At 46.1% G+C, this 25,749-nt stretch overlaps 1 long non-coding RNA gene and 1 gene segment (V, D, J or C); one reads left to right on the plus strand and one right to left on the minus strand.

Moving 5' to 3' along the window:
• On the minus strand, positions 1 to 23,774 carry LOC125168502 (immunoglobulin heavy variable 3-23-like). The segment is given in 4 exon segments: positions 1 to 10; positions 7,843 to 7,849; positions 23,249 to 23,556; positions 23,656 to 23,774. Coding segments are annotated over 3 exon segments (357 nt in total).
• On the plus strand, positions 21,922 to 25,359 carry LOC125168531 (uncharacterized). The gene is made up of 3 exons (XR_007153190.1): positions 21,922 to 21,932; positions 23,235 to 23,371; positions 25,348 to 25,359. It is a non-coding gene; the product is annotated as an uncharacterized LOC125168531 (long non-coding RNA).
• Positions 25,360 to 25,749: the final 390 nt, after the last annotated feature.

Here is a 25,749-nt window from a genome sequence, read left to right on the forward strand (position 1 = left end):
TCCTGGTGTCCTGTGTGTTCCTGATGACCTGAGTGCCCCCAGGTGAACTGAGTGGCAACTAGTGACCTCAATGCCCCATGGAGACCTGAGCATCCCCCTGGAGGTCTGAGTGCTCCATGCAGAACTGAGCGACCCTGGTGTCCTCAGCTCCCCCTGGTAACCTGAGCACCCCAGGAGATCTCAGTTACCCCTGGTGTCCTGAATGCCCCCTCATGACTTTTAGGTAATCTAAGGGCAAATTGCAATTTTTGGGCCCATGCTCAGCTCTCAGAAGTCCTTTGTGGTGTTTGAGACAGCTCTGTGGATAGGCCTATCCTGTCCTGTTCACCCTTATAGGTGGTTCTGATTGTGTGGCTGTTAACCCTGGGGGAACCTCCAAGGGTGTGGCCAGCACCTGCTTTATCCCTCTTCCTCTTTCCTAACAAACTGCCTAACTGATGTACACGTGGTCTTGTGGTCTGGACCTTAGTATGTGATATAGAATATAGGATAGTATGTGAACTACATGATAGTATATGAACCATCCACTGCATCCACTCTGGTTGGTGGATCCAATTCCACCAGAAATTACTGGTTGAGATGGAGAACCCCAAGATGCTGCCAGCGAGGTTCAGGGTGTGCAAGGCACTCACCAGTTGGGTGTGAACCCTGCAGCTGCACCTGGGACATGACCCCTGGGGACAAGGAGACTCAGCCTGGGCCAGTCACCAGCAGTCACAACCATTCCCATCATCCCACATCTGACATCTGAAACCCTCACCTTTGGGACCTCTCACCAGGCACAAGGAAGGCCCTACAGTCTCTTCTTTGTCTTGAATACAGTTTTGCCTTCCTTAGGGACTTCAGCTATCTCTGAGGAGAGAGCTGTGGGCTCCCACACCCTGAGATTGGAGTTAACTCTAGATCTTGAGAAGTTTGCCTGTGTTGGAGGGAGCATGTCCTTACAAGTGGACAAAAATTGAGTCAGGTTCCCCTGGTCCTTCCAGGTCCACCTGTGGGCAACTTCTTTTGGATCCGCAGGCCTGTTGGTCCTCAGTCAAGGCAACACTTTGTCTATGAATTGTGTTGGAGGCAGGTCAAGTGATGGCCTCACCTTTCTGATCAGATAGTGAACAAATGAGTGGATCACAATTCACTATACTCTATCTGTCCAAAAGATATTTGAAGGGATCCATATTTTCCACAGAAACCTTCCCAAATCAAGTCTTTAAATACATTCAATTTTAACAGTCATTCCTCACATAACTGCATAGGAAATATCTATATTGATGTCCAGTCTGGTGTAAATATAACAAGCAAAGGAAACTTGTTCCCAGGATCACATTTCTTTTCGTTTCCACACTGATGTATTAACCTCACTTGACAACTACCTGCAAAGCATGGGCACACCTGGAGACTTCTGATCTTGATGGTTCTCTGCTGATGGGGTTTGCTTCCTCAGTCATCTGCAAAGCTTGGAAGCAGTGCCGACATCTTTAAGTGCACAGACACCAAGACATGGACACCTTTCTGTCCCCTGCAGATATGATTCCCATGCATGGCTGGTGTCTCCATCTCCTGAGAAATCCCCATCCAACACAATGGGCTGTTAACTCAGGGAGGAGGCACAGATGTCACAGAAAAGTGGGGGACTCTTCACTGAAATGGCACAGAGACCATCAGTATCTGAGGTAAAAAGTTAATGGCACTAAAACAACCACATTAATGAAAATGGATTGGCTGACCTGGACATCATTGGAATCTAAAAATCCGGAGCTGGGGGCCTGGGTGGCTCAGTTGGTTAAGCGTCCGACTTCAGCTCAGGTCATGATCTCGCGGTCTGTGAGTTCAAGCCCCGCATCGGGCTCTGTGCTGACAGCTCAGAGCCTGGAGCCTGTTTCCGATTCTGTGACTCCCTCTCTCTCTGACCCTCCCCCATTCATGCTCTGTCTCTCTCTGTCTCAAAAATAAATAACTGTTAAAAAAATTTAAAAAATAAAAAAAATAATAATAATAAAATTAAAATCCGGAGCCTAAAGAAATTGTAGAAAATGTGTTCATAGTCCTGAAGGCATGTGCCAAGAGGATAAATGCTGAGTTAGCTGAATAGACTTCAAATAGAGATCACAATGCTAGATAGTAGATAGATGATAAGTGGATAGGTGATAGATGATAGAGGGTAGATAGATTATAGATAGATAATAGATACTTTTATGTTATATTAAAGTCATTATAGAGGAGTCACATCATTATGAATGTATTATAATGAAATTACCCACTATTGGCAATATTTTTTAAAAGACCATAATTTCATACGGAAAAGAATATTTGACACCAACTTTAGATATACAAAAGAAATAATTATGACTTCAATATTTTCTGAGTACAGCTTCCACATAGGGTAGCACATGCCTCCTTGTAGATTCCTCCTCCCTCTGGGGCTTTGGCTTCCACTCCCATTTGTTCCCAGGGTCTCCCTTCCCAGGATGTCCTGAGCTCTGGGATGTGCAGGGACAAGAGCTCTGTCCTGGATCTGGACCATCATCCCTCTAGCCTAACATTTACAGCTCCTTCCAGGCCCTTGCTTAACCACCAGGCTTCTGCCCAGCAGGCTCCCTCCCTGCATCCACCACCTGCCAGCCTCCTTGTGGACTCTTCCATTCATTTCCTGTGGATTTAACAACAGTTTGTTAGGCTGGCAGGTCTCCTAATAATAATTCGCATTGAGGAAAGAACTGTATAGGTAAAACATGACAGACTCTCTCCACAATAGCCTTGAGTTCATTCCCATGATGTTATTATTTTGCACCCCATCTCAGCCCCTTGACCCCACAGTCTTGCATTAGAAAGGGTCACTTTCATGAACCGAACTAAATCTGTCCCCCCTACAAAACTGGTCCATCCTATCTATCTACTCTATATGGTCATCAGACAACCACCAAGCTAAAAAGGAACACAATACAGAGTGTGAAGACATAAGTATTTATAGAAATAATTTTATAAAATTTTATCTAATCAAAGTAATGAGATATTTACAGACGTAACTTAAATATGGCAAATGACCATGTTTATTATAAGATTCTATGAGTTTAGATGAACATAATCAAGTTACAGACAACTGAGTAACCACAGGTCAAAGAAATGTATCATTCTCAGCTCTATCCAAACCCTTTCCTTTGCACAACAATCAGTTTCCTATCTCTCCCTTTCTGTCTGGGCCTCGCGTGTTCTCTGTCTCAAAAATAAATAAACATTACAAAAATAAAGATACGTACAGGTCAGTGAGATTAAAGGAGAACCCAGAAATAATCCCCTTCATCTTTGGTCAACTGAATTTTGACAAGAGCAGACAACATGACATTGGGGAAACAATGGTCTTTTTAATAAAGGGTACTAGACAGCTGGCTATCCATGTGCAGAGGAATGAAATTGCGTCCATACCTCACACCATATACAAACATCAAATCAAAATGGATCAACAGTTTAAATGTAAAATTATGAGCTCTGGAAGCAATATATCGAGATAAATCTTCATGACCATTGGGTTTAGTAATGCTGTTAGAGATGACACCAAAGCACAAGCAAGGAAAGAAAAAGTAGATAAATTTAGTTTTCTCAACATTAGAAACCTTTGTACACCACAAGATACTATCCCCAAAGTGAAAAGACAAAGCCTAATGGAAGACAATATTTGCACAGTATTTGTCTGGTAAGAATCTGTTATGCTGAATGTATAAAGAGTTTTAACAACTCATCAACAAAAAGACAACCCAATTTTTAATATGGACAATGGATTTGGATATATCTTTCCCCAGTGCAATCATACAAATGGTGAATACCACTTGAAAAGATATTAAACATCAATAGTCCTTATGGAAATGAAGATTTAAACCACAGTGAGATACCCTTTTACACACACTAAAAATGCTCTAATCAATACAACTACAAAATAACAAATGTTGGTAAAGATGTTGAGAAATTGGAACCCTTCAACCTTGCTTGTGGAAATGTAAAATGGTGGAGACTATGTGTAAAATAGTTTGGCAATCCCCCCCCCAAAAAAGATAAAAACATAGAATTACCATATGGCCCAACAATACTCCTCCTAGATGTATATCTCGAAGAATTGAAAACAGTTGTTTAAACAAAGTGCATGTGAGCATACATAGCAGCACTGTTCACAATAGCCAAATTGTAGAAACTATGCAAATGCCTATCGGTGTGTGAATGGATAAACAACCTGGGGCAGACGCTTAAACAGGAATATTATTCTGTCATACAAAGAAATAAAGTAAAATGTTGTGGCTGTAGAGAATACTGGTTTCTCAGAAAGCTATCACAGAACTCCACATCTGCACTTACATCTGGAAATTTAAAGCAAAGCCTTGAGCAGGTATTCATGGTCCTGTATTCATAGCAGCTCCTTCACAACAGCCAAAAGATGGAAGCAACCCAAGTAACTATTCACAGGTGAGTAAATAAACAAAATGTAGTATATACACAATGGAATATGATTCAGTCTTAAAAAGGAAGCGAGTGCTGACACACACTAGCACACCGACTGAACTTGGCAGTCATTATGCTGAGTGAAATGAGCCAGTGACAGAACGAAAATACACTATGGTTCCACTTAACTGAGGAGTCCAGAAAAGTCATACTCAGAGACACCAAGTAGAATGTGGCTGTAGGGGCCGAGGGGAAATTGGAATTGGGATTTAGGGTTTAATAGATACAGAGTTTCCCTCGGGGAACATGACAACGTTCTGGAGATGGATGTACAACAGTGTGAATGCAGTTAATGCCAGACAACTGTATGCTTAAAGTGACTTATGTGGTAAATGTTATGTTACGTACATTTAATCAGAATTTAAAAAGGAAGGACTGATACACATCACAACATGGGTGAATGCAGAAAACATCCTCAGTGACAGAAGCCATCCAAAAAAGGCCACTCAGGAACCATCTTGCTCTTTTCTTTTTTTTAATGTTTATTATTTATTGTTGAAAAAGAGAGACAGAGACAGGTCATGATAGCGGGAGGGGCAGAGCAAGAGGGAGACACACAATCTGAAGCAATCTGCAGGCTCTGAGCTGTTAGCACAGAGCACAAAGCAGGCGCTGGAACCCATCAACTTGGAGATCATGACCTGAAGTGAACTCGGCCTTTAGCAGACTGAGACCCCAGGCGCCCCAGGAACCACCTTGCTCTTTAAATCCCCCCAGGTTACACAGATAAGGGAAAGTCTCAGGACCACTTCCCCCAAAGAAACCGGATCAGAATGGGAAAAGACATTTCACAGTGGGGCAGGTGGGGACACCTGAAGTGGGTCTGTGGTCTGGGTTCTAATGTGGAAACGCAGGGATTTCCTCATTTGGGGTTCTGTGTTGGTTTCTCGGGAGGGCGTCCCCGTGTGGGTTAAAACGCACCGAAGTATCTCATGTGAAGTGGCAAACGAGGCAAAGAAACGAGCGTCCAGGTAAAGTGTATTTGCGCTGCTGTGACACGTTCACTGCACGTCTGAAGTCACAGAGTAAGGTACTCCTCCAAACAACCGTGTCAGCCCCGCATGACAGAAGCAAGAGAGGGGTCAAACGCTGTGACGTAGGCCCACGCCCAGACCCAGCTCACCCAGGCGGAGAGGCCACGGGCCCTGCAGGAGGCAGCACGTGAGCCAGAGGCACTTGGGAGGGTTCAATTGGTGGCCACGTGTCTTGGGTGCAGGGGAAGCAGTGGGATTTGGAATTCCGGTTGTCCACAAGACGCCACGAATAAGCTGTTAGAAGTGCGAAAACCAATGAAGGGACATCTCACCGAAGTGAACCCGGGAGGCGGGGAGGGGAGGCCGGAAGGCGGAGCCCAGCACCCAGGGTCAGGCTCTGGAACAACCCACCGCTACAGACCCAAGATTAGAACCCTCGGCGGAGAGAAGCCCCAGGCTCAGGCCCCGCCAGGGGGAGCTGTGCCCTGCGGCCCCTACAGGAAACCCACCGCGCCTGCAGCCGGGCAGGGAGGCGCCTGCTCGCCCTGCAGCCCTGCTTTCCTCCTGCGGACCTCGCTTCAAAACCACCCTCCCAACTTCCTCTTCTCCGGAAACAGCGTTCCTCTCCGTGTGCTCCCCACCCGGCCGCGGTTCTGCCACAGCTTGCTGGGCCCGGATGGCAATTCTCCGCTACTCCTGAATAAACCCACTTTTGCTGGTAACGTAACTGGCGGCGTTGTTTCCAAGGGCAACGGAAGGATAAAGGAGGACACTCGCGGGGTAGGAGATCAGCACACTCACACCACGTGCACGTCTGCACGCTCCTGACGACCCGTCGGAAAGAGCAAGGAGGAGACGGTGCCATTTACAACCGCCGCAGAAGGAACGACGTGCCCCAGAGGAAATCTGAGCAAGGAGGTGGCAGGCCTGCTGTCCCAGGACAGGGCGCTGGGGACAGAAAGGGAGGAAGACGCACGGGGGCGGAGAGCGGCTCTGTGCTCCTGGCCGCGGAGGAACCGACGCCGTGAGCACGTCTGTCCTGCCCGGAGCGACCTGCAGCTCCGGGGTGTCGCACCGAACTCCCCACGGCGCAGTCGCAGACTCGGGAGGGACACCCCGCCCCGCGCGGAAGCTGAAGGGACCCGCGAGGCCAGAGCGGCGGGAGTGCAAGCTCCGCCAGGGGACCCCGCTCCTGGACCGCGAACCGCATGAGGAAGCGGCGGGAACCGAGTGGGCGCGGAGCAGGAACACGGCCGCGCGGCCCCGCCGCCTGGCGCCGGTGAGGTAAGCCCCGCGGGGGACACGGTGTCACCGCGCACGACGCCGCGCAGGGTCCTTTCCCCCCAGGGTCTGGGGAACACCGCCGCCCTCAGCCTCCAGGTTCCGGAAGCTCCTCCTCCCGCGGCCTGGCTTTCTCCTCACTTGCTCCTCCCTTGGCGGGACCTGAGGAGACCGGGTTCTTGTCCGTGTGGACGCGGGGCCACGTGCCCCTGAATCCTCCACAGCGGGTCCTGAGGAGACCGGGTTCTTGTCCGTGTGGACGCAGGGCCACGTCCCCCTGAATCCTCCACAGCAGGTCCTGAGAGGACCGGGTTCTTGTCCGTGTGGACGCGGGGCCACGTCCCCCAGAATTCTCCACAGTGGGTCATGAGGAGACCGGGTTCTTGTCGGTGTGGACGCAGGGCCACGTCCCCCTGAATCCTCCACAGCGGGTCCTGAGGAGACCGGGTTCTTGTCCGTGTGGACGCGGGGCCACGTCCCCCTGAATCCTCCACAGCGGGTCCTGAGAGGACCGGGTTCTTGTCCATGTGGACGCGGGGCCACGTCCCCCTGAATCCTCCACAGCAGGTCCTGAGAGGACCGGGTTCTTGTCCGTGTGGACGCGGGGCCACGTCCCCCAGAATCCTCCACAGTGGGTCATGAGGAGACCGGGTTCTTGTCCGTGTGGACACGGGGCCACGTGCCCCTGAATCCTCCACAGCGGGTCCTGAGGAGACCGGGTTCTTGTCCGTGTGGACGCGGGGCCACGTCCCCCTGAATCCTCCACAGCGGGTCCTGAGGAGACCGGGTTCATGTCACTGTGGACGAGGTGCCACGTCCCCCTGAATCCTCCACAGCGGGTCCTGAGGAGACCGGGTTCTTGTCCGTGTGGACGCAGGGCCACGTCCCCCAGTGTGGACGCAGGGCCACGTCCCCCTGAATCCTCCACAGCGGGTCCTGAGGAGACCGGGTTCTTGTCCGTGTGGACGCGGGGCCACGTGCCCCTGAATCCTCCACAGTGGGTCCTGACGAAACCGGGTTCTTGTCTGTGTGGACACGGGGCATGTGCCCCTGAATCCACCACAGCGGGTCCTGAGGAGACTGGGTTCTTGTCCGTGTGGACGTGGTCACTCTTCCACCCGACGTCTCCACAGCGGGACCTGAGGAGACCGATTCTTGTCCGTGTGGACGCGGGGCCACGTGCCCCTGAATCCTCCACAGTGGGTCCTGAGGAGACCGGGTTCTTGTCACTGTGGACACGGTGCCACGTCCCCCTGAATCCTCCACAGCGGGACCTGAGGAGACCGGGTTCTTGTCCGTGTGGACGTGGGCACTCATCCCCCTGAATCCTCCACAGCAGGTCCTGAGAGGACCGGGTTCTTGTCCGTGTGGACGCAGGCCGAGGTCCTCCCGAATCCTCCACAGCGGGTCCTGAGGAGACCAGGTTCTTGTCTGTGTGGACGCGGGGCCATGTCCCCCTGAATCCTCCACAGCAGGTCCTGACGAAACCGGGTTCTTGTCAGTGTGGACGTGGGGCCACATCCCCCTGAATCGTCCACAGTGGGTCCTGAGGAGACTGGGTTCTTGTCTGTGTGGACGCAGGCCCAGGTTCTCCCGAATCCTCCACAGCGGGTTCTGATGAAACCTGGTTCTTGTCGGTGTGGACACGGGCCCTCGTCTCCCCGAAGTCTCCACAGCGGGTCCTGAGTAGACCGGCTTCTTGTCAGTGTAGACTCAGGGCCACGTCCCCCTGAATCCACCACCATGGGTGCTGAGGAGACTGGGTTCTTGTCCGTGTGGACGCGGGGCCACGTCCCCCTAAATCCTCCACAGTGGGTGTTGAGGAGACCGGGTTCTTGTTGGTTTGGACGTGGGCCCTCATCCTCCCGAATCCTCCACAGTGGCTCCTGAGGAGGCCAGGTTCTTGTCTGTGTGGACACAGGCCCAGGTCATCACGAATCCATAGCGGATCCTGATGAAACCATGTTCTTGTCGGTGTGGACGTAGGCCCTCATCCACCCGAAGTCTCCACAGCGGGTCCTGATGAAACTGGTTCTTGTCAGTGTGGACACGGGCCCTCACCCTCCTGAATCCTCTGCCGCGGGTCCTGAGGAGACCGGGTTCTTGTCGGTTTGGACGTGGGCACTAGTCTACCCAAAGACTCCACAGCGGGTAGTGTGAAGACCGAGTTCTTGTCTGTGTGAACGCAGCGCCACGTCCCCCTGAATCCTCCACAGTGGGTCCAGAGGAAACTGGGCTTTTGTCAGTGTTGACACGGGGCCACATCCCCCTGAATCTGCCACTGCGGGTCCTGAGGAGACCAGGTTCTTGTCAGTGTGGACGTGGGCACTTGTCCACCCAAAGTCTCCACAGCGGGTCCTGAGGACACCGGGTTCTTGTCTGTGTGGATGCAGGCCCAGTTCCTCCTGAATCCTCTACAGTGGGTCCTGACAAAGCCAGGTTCCTGTTGGTGTGGACATGGGACCTCGTCCGCCTGAAGCCTCCACAACGGATCCTGAGGAGACCGGGTTCTTGTCGGTTTGGATGTGGGCCCTAGTCCACCCCAAGACTCCACAGCGGGTCCTGTAGAGACTGGGTTCTTGTCAGTTTGGACCTGGGACTTCGTCCTCCCGAATCCCCCACAGGGGGTCCTGATGAAGCTGGTTCTTGTCAGCATGGACACAGGCCCTAGTCCTCCGGAATTCTCCGCAGGGGGTCCTGTGGAGACCAGGTTCTTCTTGGTTTGGACGTGAGCCCTCGTCCTCCCAAATCCTCCACAGCAGGTCCTGATGAAACCAGTTCTTGTCAGCATGGACGCAGGCCCTCAACCACCCGAAGTCTCCACAGTGGGTTCTGAGGAGATCAGGTTCTTGTCATGTGGACAGGAACCTACATCGTCCCATTACCCCCCTGTGAATGTAATGGCACAGACTTAAGATGAGAGTGGTCCTTCATGAGGAACTCCTTAGACTGTGTTGTCAAGGGCCTCTTCTCCAGGTTGGAAATGGTCAAGGATCTTGGGCACATGACACAAGGCAAAAACAAAAAACAAAAAACCCACACTCTTTGAATTGTCCCCATTCTATCTTAGAGGTGGATTGGGTGTCTTCCAGTCGGCCTATGCTGGTATGCTATAAAAATCCAAGTCCCGGGAATCAGAGCTTCTCTCTTCCTACCTCTGTGGGCTCTGAGGGCTTGGGAGCGTCTTCCTCAGAGCCTTCCCCTTTTTTTTTTCTGTGTCTCCTTCCCTGTGCCTTGGCCCGCTTGTCATGGTCTTTTGATAGAATGAAAAGTCTGGAGGCTCCTCTAGGGTGTCTCTGTAAACAGGCTGTGGATACTTTGAATTTTTCAGTGAATGATGAATTTGGCAGTCTTGGACCAATCCAGCCAGCTGCAGCATGTCAAGTGTTGTAAGCAACAGCTCGGAACCAATTATGAAGACCCACAAGAGCCAATCAATGTCCTTGTTTCCCTTCCTTTGGACAAATGATTCCAGGAAGCCTTGCATTTCCATGTTTGTATAGTACCTATCACCATTTCTGTCTCTCATGCTGGTCCTTGGACATGTAGGTGTAGTGGATCGTGACAGGGAAAATCTGGGATAGAAGTTATTTCTTCCCAGAGTCGTGTTCTGTGGCCTCCCACACTGAGGTGTCCCACTCAACACCTGACAGGTGGGAAGCCATTGGCGACAGCAGCGAGGATTGCAGCCACCAGGGGGAGCTTGCCTTGGCCAAGTCCTCCACCCTAGGTGCCATGATGCTCCTTGTAGATTTGCCTCCATCACTAGCTAGGGCTGGCTAATCAAGCACAGCACCACAGTGCTGGCAGCAACACAGTTGACCAAGCAGCTGGCGTCTTCTTCGACACTAATCTAGGAACACTGTCCGTGGTGTACACCTCCTTTGGAGGTGAATATGAAATACACACCCCTGCACCCCCAGACTGGTGCCTGCTTGTTTGTCTCTGCAGGGAGTCTGACCTTTTATGGCACTGATAATTTAGGGTGAGGGTTTCTGGCAACACCTGGCATAAGCCCAAATCAGACCTACAGACCACCAGCAAGCACCAGCTCCTTCCCACAGCAGCTGAGACGTGAGGGTGAGGAATGAATGAGCCGTTCTTAGGTTTAAGGGATTGTAGGGGGGCATCAGCTAGGCTCCCAATCCCATCTTTGGGGATAAATGTATGGTGGGATCTCAGCTTCTGGACTGAATTAAGAACATGTAGACTGTGACCTGCTGAAGGAAGTGGCAAGAGCCAGTCACAGTTGATTGACAGGCAGATCCCTAGGCATCTGAGCTCTCACTTGGGGTACATGAGATGTGCGGGCCCCTTGTGACTGAAGGTGGAGTTTCAGTACACCCCAAACAAAGGAAATGGAAGCACAGGATTTAATACTTACAGACCCCAGAACGAGAGGGCACAAGGACCCAGGGAAGGGCAGCCCTCCATCCCACATTCGCAATGATCAGGACATAGAAAACAGGGTAGCAAGTACAGGATTTCTTGGGAGTGGATGAGGCTGAATTTGCTAACTTTCACAGGCTCACCTCTGTGTTATTCTAGAAGGTGCTTGGAAAACCAAAGTGGGAACCCTAGGTAGATTCTTATCTATGGTTAAACTCACTGAAAAGTAGGCAAGAGAAGAGAGCAGGGATTCACATTCACCGGGCTCCCTCTGGATGCCAGAGTCATCCATAGGCACTTGTGCCTGCCATTCTGATTCATTTCATTTGGTGCTCCTTTCAGCCTCATGGTCTCAGTCTCCCCCATTTGGAAATTTTCTCTCCAGGGAGGCACAGCTTGTGCTAGGTGGAACCTAATGCCAGTCTCCTTTCCTCACAGTCCCACAGGTGGACAGGCAGTGTGGGTGGGTCGTAGCTCTCCATTATCGTGAACCCATGTTGGGACTGGGGGAAGACATATTACCTGGAGAATGTGAAAATGTTCAGTGCGCAAGAGCACAGTTTTGGAGAAAACTCATGCATTTGCCCATAAAAGACCTTGTGTAAACTTCTCTTAATTCTGGAACCAGACATTTCCGCTCAAGACACAGATGCCAACTCTGGTTCTCGTCCCAGAAACTACGGTTCAGTTTGGGCCTTTACAGGCTTAAAAACTACATAAAGGCTACAAGCATGCAGTTTTCAAGTTTTATTTCAGAGTGCTGGTCAGTGACCCATGAGAGACCTGGTGTCAGAGCCATGATGTGCCTGAGGACCCCTGTGTCTCCCACAGACCCTTGGAAACGTGGATGTCAGCTCTGCCACCTCATGCTGTATTTTTACAGATGCACCAGATATATTGTCTATAGTTGTTCAGGGGTCTGGAGGCTGAATTATGGATTGTCTTCTCCAAAAATCTCTTCCTTAATTTCCTCTGTGTTTACAGTTATATTTCTGGCAACACCAAAGAGGAATGTAGCTATTATGACATAAATGTGACCAAAAAGCACTCTGAGATATACCTTGGATTCATGACTTTGCCTGACTGACTTAATTGTTCTTGGAGGGGTCCACTGTCTGTGCTCCCACCAGTGCCTTGTCCAATGCACCATGGAGGATCCCAGCCTATGTGGCAGTGACAGTTCCTGTTATAGTTGCACATCCCTCTGAGACTGCATTTCTGTGGGATACAGTCATAATTCAGGCTGAGCCACACTGCCAGTGCAGTAGGTGTCCTGACAGAACTTTCCACGCGCAATAAGGGTACCAGTTCTCACATGACCAATCTTGGTTGTTCCTGTGCTACTATGTGAATCCAGCCCTGAACATCAGAACCCTGGGTGTCAGACAGTTGGAATCCAACATGCTCTTGCAGCTGAGGGAGATATGTGACATTTCTACACTGCAGCCTTCCACACCGCATGTCTGTGTGAGAACAGGGTTCAGCGTTGAATTCCCTGGGGTCTTCTGCAGTGTCCATGTAGGCTGCCTATATGATTTTTGGTACAGCAGACATCTTCACCTTTCCCAGAATTTCTGCCAAATATTTCTTGGCAGTGAATAGTGCGGTCAGTGCAGTTTCCATGATAGCAGCAGCCCTCTTCAGTGCACGCGGTTCCATCTTGCATATGGAAGTCATCAGGGTACGCCAAGGTCACCCCATGGCAGGACTCTGGAAGATCATGTATATTTTGGATTGGTCTGCAGAGTGTCCAAGCAGTGGAGTTGGTGCAGTCTGTATAGCATCTGCCTGTATTACATTTGCCCCCAGGGGTTCAGATACAATTAAGCATACAGCAGATATTCCTGTAGCAATGGTTGAATGAGCCGCAATCACACTGCTTGCCTGGATCCACTATGTAGTTTCCATAATGATAGTGGGTCAGGCTTTTATTTAAATGCACCATTTCAGTGTTGAACATGCGCTTGTCTGTTCCACAATTCATTATGTGCTGCATATGAATGAAGGAACACTTACTGAAAGCTTCCATTATACCAGTTAATTGGGTCCTAAGGCAGCTGGATCTTTTTTGGCAAGCACATTCATCAGTGTCAACCCACAAGCCACTATTTCTTGCAATCTGATGTGTTGCTATGACAGACAAGAGTAAATAATGTCTGCCTAAATAACGCAGAATGATGGCATATAATCCACTGGTGGATGGCATATAGAATATACAACTGGAGTGCAATGAACCTCATGGGGCCCATCTCAAATCTCAATTAAGGGTGAATGTGTTTTAAGAAATCGAAAATATTTGACTCATACTATTGAAGAAAAAAAAAAGGACTCTGATGCAACACATAATTGCCCATGTGATCTTGATCTCCCTCACTGTAAATGATCATGAAAGCAATAACTTCCATCAATACCATGAAATATTGTCTCAGTTAAGCTAACTAGCCTTATTAGGAATTGGGCACTTTTTTCCACGTTGTTAACACCCTATACATTGTTTTGAAACTGAGAGAAAGTCCTTTTAAATTTTTGTGATGAGATGAACAGAACTTACCTGAGATCTTTGTGGCTGCACTGGCATTTCCTTGAGGAACAGCGGGTCCCTATCCTCCTTATTTCCCAGGTTATAAGTAGTTTCTGTTGCATTGGTGTCTCCACTATCTGAGAAACAATGTGTTCAAACCGTTGGAAATCATTGAGGGGTCTGATTTCATAGGCAAGTTAATCCAACTTCACGATACCTTCAAGGCTGCCATAACACGTGTCCATGGTGACCATGGAATGAGGAATATCCTCCAGGTAGCTGAGGTGGTAACAGTCTGGAGGCATGGAGGGGTAGTTCATGTGCAAGGCTCCCTGAACATCCTGAGTCATCATCAGCATAGTCTGGACAAAAAGAGTTTCTTGCACCGCATGTGGATAATGTGTCCCTTGCCCCCAAAACACAGGCTACAGGCCAGACACCCAGGCATCTGTAGTCCTTGTTTTGGTGCAGCTCCTTCTTGGGAATTACCATCTCAGAAGATATGTAGCACCATGAGGGACCCCCTTGAGAACTCCGCACAGGAGCCAGCACTGCCCAGAGTGAAAACAGCAAGAGGGGTACCCTCAGGGTGACCTGGCCCTCTGCCAGCCTCATGCCCCTGCTCAGAGACATCTGCCAGTGAGAATGGATAAATGGAGGATCCTCAGCAAAGCCAGGTCTAGACCATCAGACAGAACAGAGGGCTGCACCAGGTGGCCAGAACCCTGCACCTGGGGGCCACCTGTGGGGTTAGGCAACTGTCCCAGGCTGTGGCATTGTGTGACCTGCTCATCAGTTAAACTGGGGTGGATGTGGGAGGGGCAGGTGGTCCATGGTCAAGAGTGCTCATTTGGACATAGGTAGGGATTTGGACCCGGATGCATGGCTCTAGTCAACACCTTCAATCTTTCCTCCAGCTACTTTCATATGGGCTATGCAGTCATAACACCCTGAACTTCTCTACCAATTCCATGTCCTGTCATACTGCTGGGTCACTTTCTTTGGATGAATACTTTTCCTTATTAGAGACCACTGCTTTTGCTTCCTTGTGATGTGGAGGTAAACATTGTCAATTTTACCTTTATGGGTGATGCAAAAACTCGCTTTGTAGTTTGATGTGTCTTATTCTCCTTGGCTATTAGTTTGCAAGCCATTTGATCCTTTGGTTTTTGCTATGAAGCTTCCTTTGAGTTTACTGAGAAAAACATTTCTCAGTATTCTGAGTGATGATTGGTGAACTACAAGGTTGTATTTTAGTATTTTCTTATGCCAGCTGGGGAGAACAGAAAGTACTGGTGACCATGTGTGAGCCCCAGGGGTTTTCTCCTCTAATCCCTTATGGTGGTTGTTTCCTGGCCTCTGGCAGTCTCCTCCCATGTAGTTTGGTTCCCTCTTCAGCTGGAGATTCAGGGAAATCGAGGTTACTTTGGCAGCTTGTACCATGGAGTCTGCCCATGATCAAAAGATGGTATTGACCGTGGCACTCCCTTGCTTGATTAAGTACCCTCTACTGCTTTAAAACCTCCTGGTTCAGGGAGAACCTCAGATTTGGCATTTGGACAAGAGTTTTCCTTCTCCCCAGTGTGTGGCCTTCTGAATAAAGCTCAAATTCCTTTCCCACCAAAACTAAAACTTTGAACATTGACCATTCCAGCATCAGGCAGCTGAATTTGGGTTTTGATAACAGTGAAATGGCAGTTTCCAGGGCCTGGCAGGGAGGGTCAATGAGGAGTAAATCTTGAGGGCTATGATTTTTTGTTATGCAAGATGATTAAGTTCCAGAGGGGACTCCACATCATTACCCCTGTAGTTAACAATACTGTAAGGTATGGTTAAAATTTTGTGAAGAGTGTGGGTCTCATGTTCAGTGAGATCTTTCCACAATACAAAAGTGGAAGACGTGAGTTTGGCTCCTCACACGATAGTTTGCTGAACTGCATGGACACACTCTCTACTGATAATGTGAAAACAATTAAAAGAAACTTATATGTTTTGAAAACTAACCCTGAGGATATGTCATTTACAGATAGCTTCTTCCATTCCATAGGTTGCTTTTTAGTTTTGTTGATTGTTTCTTTTACTGTGCAGAAGCTTGCTATTTTGAGGTAGTCTCTCTCTATATATAATTTTCTTGTATTATGATAATTTAAATTCAAGTCTGCTAACATACAGTGTAGTACTGATTTTAGGGGTAGAATTTAGAGAACCATCACATACATATATCACCCAGTTCTCATTTCAACCAGTGCCCTCCTTAATGCCCACATGCCATTTACCCCACCTCCCCCACTTCCCCTCAGTTTGTTTTCTGTATTTAAGAGTGTCTTCTGGTTTCCTCTCTCTCTGTTTTATTTTATTTTTCCTTTCCGTATGTTGTGTTTCTTATATTCCACTAATGTGTGAAACCATAGGATTTTGACTTTTTCTGAATGACTTGTTCCACTTAGCATAATACACTGTAGTTCCATCCACATTATTGTAATTGGCAAGATGTCATTCTTTTTGATGGCTAAGTGATATTCCATTGTATATATTTACCACCTCTTCCTTATGCATTCATATGTTGATGAATATTTGGGCTGTTCCACGATTTGTTTTTTGTTGATAGGTCTGCCATAAAGATTGGGATGCACGTGCCCCTTCGAATCAGCATTTTGGTATTCTTTGGGTACCTTTGGTATCCTTGGATAAATGCAATTGCTTGATCACAGGATAGTTCCGTTTTTAATTTTTTGAGGAATCTCCACACTGTTCTCCAGACTGGCTTCCCCAGTTTGCCTGATGATCAACAGTGCAAAAGGGTCTCACTTTCTCCACATCCTTGCTGATATTTTTTGTTTTCTGAATTGTTAATTTTAGTCATTGTAACAGGTGTGAGTTGGTGTCTCATTGTGGTTTTGATTTATATTTCACTGATGAAGAGTGTTGTTGAGCATCTTTATACGTGTCTTTTTGCCATCTGGATGTCTTCTTTGGAAAAATACGTATTCATGTCTTCTGCCCATTTATTCACTGGATTATTTGTTTTTGGAGTGTTGAGTTTGGTAAGTTCTTATAGATTTTCGATACTAATCCTTTATCTGATAAGGCACTTGCAAATATCTTCCCCTATTTTGTCAGTGGCCTTTTAGTTTTGTTGATTTGTTCTTTGCTGTGCAGAAGCTTTTTATCTTGATGAGATCCCAATAGTTTATTTTTGCTATTGTTTCCCTTGACGCTGGGGACACCTCTAGTAAGAAGTTGTTTTGGCCAAGGTCAAAGAGGTTGGTGCCTGTGTTCTCCTCTAGGATTTTGATGGTTTCCTGTCTCACATTTAGGTCTTTCATTCATTTTGAATTTATTTTTGTGTATACTGTAAGAAAGTGGTCCAGGTTCATTACAAGTTCATGTTACTGTCCAGTTTTCCCAACACCAGTTGTTGAAGAGACTTTTTTTCCTTTTGATATCCTTTCTTGCTTTGTCGAAGTTTATTTGATCATACAGTTATGTGTCCATTTCAGGGTTTTCTAATCTTTCCATTAATCTATGTGTCTATTTTCTGCCAATATCATACTGTCTTGGTGACTACAGCATTGTAATATAGCTTGATATCCAGAATTGTGATGCCTCCAGGTTTTTTCTTTCTCAAAATTTCTTTGGTTATTTGGGGTCTTTTGTGGTTCCATGATAATTTTAGAGTTATTTGTTCTAGCTCTGTGAAAAATGTTGGTATTATTTGACAGGAAATTGAACTATTTGCATTGAATGTCTAGATTGCTTTGGGTAGTATCATCATTTTAACAATGACTTTTCTTTTAATCTATGTGCATGGAACATTTTTCCATTTATAGTGTCTTTGTGTCTTCAATTTCTTCCATAAATGTCCCAGATTTTTCAGAGTACAGATCTTTTACCTCTTTAGTTAGGTTTATTTCTAGTGTATTATGGTTTTTCGTATAACTCTAAATGGGATTGATTCCTCAATTCTCTTTCTCCTGCTTCATTACTGGTGTATAGAAATGTAACAAATTTCTATTGTTGATTTTGTATGCTACAAATTTACAGGTTTATTGTACCAGTTCTAGCAGGGTTTTTTTGGTGGAGTCTTTCAGGTTTTCTATATATAGTATAAAATTCAACTCCAGAACTGAATAATCCTATTAAAAAATGGGCAGAAGATATGAATGGGTATTTTTCTAAATGTGACATACAGATGGTCAATAATCATATGAAAAGATGCTCAACATCACTCCTCATCAGGGAAATATAAATCAAAACTACAATGAAATGTCAAGTCACACTGGTCAGAAAGGCTAAACTCAACAGTACAAGAAACAACAGGTGTTGGTGAGGGTGCAGAGAAAGAGGATCCTTTTTGCAGTGCTGGTGGGAATGCACACTGGCACAGCCACTATGGAAAACAGCATGGAGGTTCCTTAGAAAGCTAAAAATATAACGACGTTATGATCAAACAAATGCGCTACTAGGTATTTACCCAGAGGATACCAAAATACTAATAAGGGAATTGTACCTCTATGTTTATAGCAGCTATATCAAAAACAGCCCAGCCCAAGTATGCATTGATTGATGAATGGATATAGAATATGTGGTATATCTACACACACACACACACACACACACACACACACACACTGGAATATTTCTCATCCCCAAAAGGAATGACATTTGCCATTTGTAAGCACATGTATGGGGCTAGAGAGTATTATGTTTACTGACATAAGTGAGAGAAAGACAAATATATGATTCATTCATATGTAGAATTTAAGGAGCAACAAATGGGCAAAGGGACAAATAAGAAAGAAGAGGTAAGACAAGAATAGGCGATATTTTCAATGTTTATATATTTATTTTGAGAGAGAATGGGAGTCAGACTGAAGAAAATGGTAAGAGAATCCCAAGGAAACTCCGTGCTGTCAGTGAAGAAACAAAAGTGTGGCTCGATCTCAGGAACCATGAGATCAAGACAAGAGCCCACATCATGGGTCATGGGCCTAACCCATGGAACCATGTAAGCACCATGAAACAGATACTTAACTATAGGGAAAAAACTGATGGTTATCAGGGGTTAGGTGGGTGAAGGCATGGAGAAGTAGTTGATGGGGATTAAGGGGGGCACTCATAATGAGCGATAGGTGCTATACTGCAATGTTGAATCACTATATTTTACCCCTGAAAGTAATATTACATTGCATGTTAACTAACTGGAATTTGAATAAAAACTCAAATAATGTATTTATCGTGCCTGCAAATGGCCATGTTGGCATACAGCCCACGAAGAAGCATTTATTCCAGAAAATATACTAACAGACAGAACACCTAGAATATTTGAACTAAGGTATGCTCTTTTCCTTTCCCACCCCAGATCAGCAAGTAGAAACTCCAGTGCAAGTAGCTGGGATTATAGGCATGTGCCACTGAGCCTGTCTGCAACCTCCCCTCCAGATTGTTGTAGCCAATACACAGGGTTCCTGGTGACCAGCTCCTGTTCAGAGGACTATTTCCCAGAGGGACAGGATGTCAGTGACCCTAAGCTGTTTGCTGTTGAGGCCAAGCCCCAGCAGGTGCCACTGAGACGTGCAACTCACTCATTGTGTGCAGGCCCACTCCTAGGATGGAGTTCTGCCCTGGGCACTGCCCACTAGGGATGCTGGGAGCCTAGTCACCCCAGACCCGACTTGTATGGCAGGAGACTCATGCCACCAGGACAAGCAAGCCACAAAGCAGTGAAGCTGTCACCCACCCCTAAACTGAGCCCTCAGTTTCCAAACTGAGGAAGGAGGGAATCCTTCTCAGGATTTGTCCCCACATGAAGCTGTAGACCTTTGCCAAGTTTTGCCCAGGGAAAGGGTGAGCTGGAGCAATCCACTAAATCAAGAAGCAAATCTGTTCTGATAGAACTGACTTCATTTCCGGCTGAGTGTGAGGAAGGTCTGGGCCTTATGTTGTGGGAGAGTCAGGTGCAGACGACCAATGGTTTCAGTGGAGGATTCCTAACCTACTTCTGCTCACCTGCGGGAGAGAGCCAGAGCCATGGACAGTGGAGGGAACAGCTCCTGTCGGAACACATATCAGACTATGGTCTCAACAACTCTCTATTCAGAGGAGTCCAAGATTGTAGGGTTCAGTCTGTGGAGACTCCATACATCAGAGGATGGTTGAACATAGGAGTGCACTCAAATGAAACAGAATATCTCATCATTTGGTGTGGGACAGAAAGAGATAAAGAATGCCCAACCAAACCACTGTCACCATGGTCTGGCTGTGTTAATGTCCCAGGCCTTACCACTTCTGTAATTATGAGACTACTGCCCTTCCCTCCACATCATGTCTCTGAGGTTCACCTGGTTTCAGGTGTGCATCAATAGTGTCACATTTCTGTGGAAAAGAATCCCATTGATGGAAGTTTTGTACTTGGTTTATTCCTTTATATTTAGAAAGATTTTGCCTTATTCTTAGCTTCGAACACTAAGAAAGATGCTATAAATATTTACACATCATTTATTTTGCGAGCATGGGATTCCTTTCTTCAAGGGAAAATACTCAGGAGTGGTATTTCCAGGTTACATGTTATGTCATCCATGTATAATTTCATAAGCAACAGAACGGTTTTCCAGAGCTGGTGTTTGTTTGTCAATCCTTCCTGCATTGTTTGAGGCCCCACGTATGCTGGATGCTCACCTGGATGTTGTTGTCAGAGTTGTTAATACTTGCACCATTGGAATGTGTGTATAGGGCATCTATTGCGTTCTTGATTTGAATTTCCCTGACAGTCGATGGTGTGAAGAGTCTTCTCAAGTCCGTACCTAATGTGTCTAAAACCTCAAGGATAGGATCTCTACTAAACAAGGCTGTGCTTGTTTTATCGACGTTTGTTTCCTTTCTTCGTATTGACTGTTGAGGGTCCTAGTATATTCAAGATGCAGGTCCCCTGGTGGTTATGCAATTTGTGAATATTGTCTTTTACTCTGTAACTTATCTCACTATTGATTTTCACGTGGGCAGATAAATGTATTTGATTTTTACAAAGTCTATTTATACCATTTCTTTTTATGGGTCTTCTTTCTTAGCTATAATTTTGGTTTTCTTAATGATTGCTTGCTTGTGACTAATATTTTTTTTAGAATGTTTATTCTTGATAGAGAGAGAGAGACAGAATGTGAGCGGGGAAAAGCAGAGAGAGCAAGACAGAATCCCAAGCAGGCTCCAGGTTCTGAGCTGTCAGCATAGAGCCTGACAATGGGGCTCAATCCCACAAACCGTGACATCAAGACCTGAGCTGAAGTCAGAGACAACCGACTGAACCACCCAGGCACCCCACTGATTTCTTGACTTGCAATGTAACTAAAATTCTGTTTTTTTCTGGTTTCTCTCAATGTTGACTTCTTCCCTAATTGGTCTCTGGCGACGTAGTGTTTTTGTTTGTTTTTAAATTTATAGACTCTAGCAACTATTTTCCTGGCATGGTTTTTTCATAATGTATGGAAATTCTGTTCTCATGCTGAAATTGAAGTTTAAATATCACAAGAGTTGCTCTGCTGTGTCTCTTTGGCCAGAATGCTCATCAGATTTTCTAGATGTGCGCCTGGGGTCAAAAAAGACGTTTACCTTCCAGGTGGTGTGCTTTCTATATGTCTCAGGAGCCGTTGAGCTCTGTGCACAAACCGAGTTCTTGACACAAGATTTTTCCTTTGCAATTCTATGTGAAACCCTGAAAAATCCATTTTTTTGCATTGTCACTTTCAGACCCTTCATGAATAGAACACATTGAAACTCTTGTATCATTTACTAAAATTATTTTACTCTTGCATGTTTGGGACTATAATTTTTCTTCTTCCTTCCAAGGGGAGCTCATATCTGCATTTGTGGAATTCTTCCAGGCTTCTCATCTCTTAATGGTTTTCCAACGTGCTGTGCAGTTTTTTTACCAAACGAATATTTAGGTTTATTTGTACTCTGCCACATTGGGTGATAGGAGCCACGAGACAGGCTGTACCATTTGGGCTTTTGTTTTGTCCCCTTGTATGTGATATGTCATATTGAATGTTTATAGAAGATATAGCCCCTCACTTTCATGCACCACTAACAGGGGACATGGTTCTTTTCAAGAGACAGGAAAGGAAGACAAGGGAGCTGAGACAGCAAGTCGGGGAAGGAAACCCAGAGCTTCTCAGGAAGCATCAACTGTCCACACTTTCCAGTTCTGCAGGTGTGGGTCCCTGCTGAGACCCAACCTGGGTTCTTGTGCAGGTGTCTTGACAAGCTGCCCATGATGTGTGGGCACAGTGGAGTTGGGAAGGGCAGCTGTGGTTTGAATTCCAGCCCACGTGGCACTGCTGTGAAAATTCATGAGTTTATTAATTAATGTCCACTACCAGTTGGGGAGAAAATGAGTAAATGCAAGACGTTAGACCCACTACCTTAGATTCCATGTTTATTACAATTTGTGACAATGTTTCTCCCTTCCTTTTTTCCACATTTAAAATTTTTTAAGTTTGTGTTTAAATTTTTGTTAGTTAACATATTGTGTAATATTAATTTCGGTAGTAGGATATTGGTTCATCACTTACATTAACACCCAGTACTCATCACAACACGTGGCATCCTCAATCCCCATCACCCATTATCTCATTCCCCCCACACACGTGCCCTCCAGCAATCCACAGTTTGCTCTCTAACCTTAGAATTTTTTTATGATTTCTTGCTCTTTTTCCCCTTCCCCTATGATCATCTGTTGTGTTTCTTAAATTCCCCATATGAGGAAATCATATGGTGTTTGTCTTTCTTTGACTGACTTAATTTCCTTAGCATGAAACCCTCTAACTGCATCAACTGTAACATTGGTCTCCCCCCGCCATTTTTCTGAGAGTTACATCATCAGCTCTCCACGTTCTGAGACTAGACACGTTCTGACAGATTCTGAGACTGTCAGAATCAGACAAGCATTACATCACTGGTTTTCCTATGTCTTCAGTTTGTGACAGTAGATCATGGGACTTCTCAACCTATTTAGTCATGGAAATCAATGTGATTTGGGTTCTGTTCCTCAGGAGAATTTTGACTAGTACACAGGGATGGTTTGTCTCGTTTAGAGGATTTGAATAAAGCTGTAGCTCATTTAAAGTCCTGAGTAGCAAAGTGCTATGAAAGATGTGTCACGTTGCTTGACTGTGACAAGGGCTGGGTGAGGATAATGAGGAGCTGTGGGATCCTGTGGTCCTAGAGTGCATCTGGGACTCCTGTAACGGTTCAGCTTTTGTGCCTCAGGAATTCTGTAATTCACTCATGTTGAGGGACAGGAGTAAGCAAGTGCAAACAACTGTGTCTTTGTGCATGTTAGTCTTGTTTCCCTATGACAACCCAGTTGCTAATCCAGAGAGTTAATAGGTAAACACAGAAGCATATATCCAGGGAGGCTCCCTAGAGAAACTGCTGTGTGGAGAGGAAGCCCCAGACCCTGACAGGAAACTTGCCTGTAATCTGCATCTACACCTGCTCCTGGGAACACAAACCAGAGTTGTGCATAGTGTGCGCTCCCTGGTGGTGCTGATCCCCTCCTGCAGGGAGGTTTGTGTCTGGGCTCCCAGTGATGTCCCCTCACTGTGTCTTTCGCACAGTAATATGTGGCCGTGTCCTCAGTCTTCAGGCTGTTCATCTGCAGATACAGCGTGTTCTTGGCGTTGTCTCTGGAGATGGTGAATCGGCCCTTCACGGAGTCTGCGTAGTATGTGCTACCTCCACTACTAATTGCTGAGACCCACTGCAGCCCCTTGCCTGGAGCCTGGCGGACCCAGTTCATGTCGTAGTCACTGACGGTGAATCCAGAGGCCACACAGGTGAGTCTCAGGGACCCCCCAGGCTTCACCAGGTCTCCCCCAGACTCCACCAGCTGCACGTCACATTGGACACCTGCAGACACAAGACATGTTGGTCAGGAAACTGTCACACATCCACTGGTTCTCACTCATATCCACTCACATACTCTGTCTCTCGTTGACCGTGAATTACCTTTTAAAATAGCAACAAGGAAAACCCAGCCAAGCACAGACTCCATGGTGAGGTGTCTGTGTTCTGTCCTGATCACAGAATGGAAACACTTGGTACTTCCTGGGCTGGGGCTCCACTCCCAGTTGCAGGGTCGGTGCTCGGCTGGTTTTATCAGCACAGAGAGGGCCCCATTTGCATGTGCTCTGACTTATATATCAAACTCCAGACTTAGATTTGATTCTTTAAAAGTGAATGACAGGGTTAGGGACACACTTCTACATTAGTTTGTGTGGATGGTGGTGTGAAAATATGAAGAATTCTTTTTTTTTTTCAGTTTGGAGTTTTACCTTTATGAATGGAGCTTTCTGCATAATCTTTAAGAAATTTTTACCTCAATATCATGATCACCCATTATTTTCTTTTTAAAAATGTTTTAATTTTTTATTGTTTATCATTATTTTTTATTTTTTAAAATTTACATCCAAATTAGTTAGCATATAGTACAACAATGATATCAGGAGTAGATTCCTTAGTGCCTCTTACCAGTTTAGCCCATCCCCACTCCCAGAACCCCTCCAGTAACCCTCTGTTCGTTCTCCATGTTTATGAGTCTCTTATGCTCTGTCCCCTCCATGTTTTTATATTATATTTGTTTCCCTTCCTTTATGTTCATCTTTTTTGTCTCTTAAAGTCCTCATATGAGTGAGGTCATATGATTTTTGTCTTTTTCTGACTGACTCATTTCACTTAGCATAATACCCTCCAGTTCCATCCACATAGTTGCAAATGGCAAGATTTCACTGTTTTTGATTGCTGAGTAATACTCCATAGTATATATATATACCACATCTTCTTTATCCATTCATCCATCGATGGACATTTGGGCTCTTTCTATACTTTGGCTATTGTTAATAGTGCTGCTATAAACATGGGGTGCATGTGTCCCTTTGAAACAAAACACCTGTGTCCCGTGGATAAATGCCTAGTAGTGCAATTGCTGGGTCATAGGGGAGTTCTATTTTTAGTTTTTTGAGGAATCTCCATACAGTTTTCCAGAGTGGCTGCACCAGCTTGCATTACCCCCAACAATGCAAAAGAGATCCTCTCTCTGCATCCTCACCAACATCTGTTGTTGCCTGAGTTGTTAATGTTAGCCATTCTGACAGGTGTCAGGTGGCATCTCATTAGGGTTTTGATTGGCATTTCCGTGATGATGAGTGATGTGGAGCATTTTTTCATGTGTCAGTTGGCTATCTGGATGTCTTCTTTGGAGAAGTGTCTATTCATGTCTTTTGCCCGTTTCTTCACTGGATTATTTGTGTTTTGGGTGTTGAGTTTGATAAATTCTTTACAGATTTTGGATACTAACCCTTTATCTGAGATGTCATTTGCAAATATCTTCTCCCATTCTGTCAGTTGAATTTTAGTTTTCCTGATTGTTTCCTTCACTGTGCAGAAGCTTTTTATTTTGATGAGGACCCAGTAGTTCATTTTTGCTTTTGTTTCCCTTGCCTTGGGGACGTGTTGAGTAGGAAGTTGCTGTGGCCAAGACCTAGATGTTTTTGCCTGCTTTCTCCTTGAGGATTTTGCTGGATTCCTTACTTAATTGGGTCTTTCATCCATTTTAAGTTTATTTTTGTGAATGGTGTAAGAAAGTGGTCCAGGTTCATTCTACATGCCACTGTCCAGTTTTCCCAGCACCACTTGATGAAGGGACTGTCTATATTCCATTGTATAGTCTTTCCTGCTTTTTCAATGTTTAGTTGGCCTAAATTTGTGGTTCCACTTCTAGATTTTGTATTCTGTTCCATTGATCTGAGTGTCTGTTATTGCTTTTTTTTTAATTTTTGGCATTTATTTATTACTTTTCAGAGACAGAGACAGAACATGAGTAAGGGAGGTTCAGAGAGAGAGGGAGGCACAAAATTCCAAGCAGGCTCCAGGCTCTGAGGTGTCAGCACACAGCCTGATGTGGGACTCTAATTCACAAACCGCCAGATCGTGACCTGAGTCAAAGTTGGACGCATAACTGACTGATCCACTCCGAAGCCCATGAGTATCTGTTCTTGTGTCGGTACCATACTGTCTTGATGATTACAAATTTGTAGTATAGCT

This window comes from Prionailurus viverrinus, chromosome B3 (genome assembly GCF_022837055.1).
Source record: "Prionailurus viverrinus isolate Anna chromosome B3, UM_Priviv_1.0, whole genome shotgun sequence".
NCBI classification, from domain to species: Eukaryota; Metazoa; Chordata; class Mammalia; order Carnivora; family Felidae; genus Prionailurus; species Prionailurus viverrinus.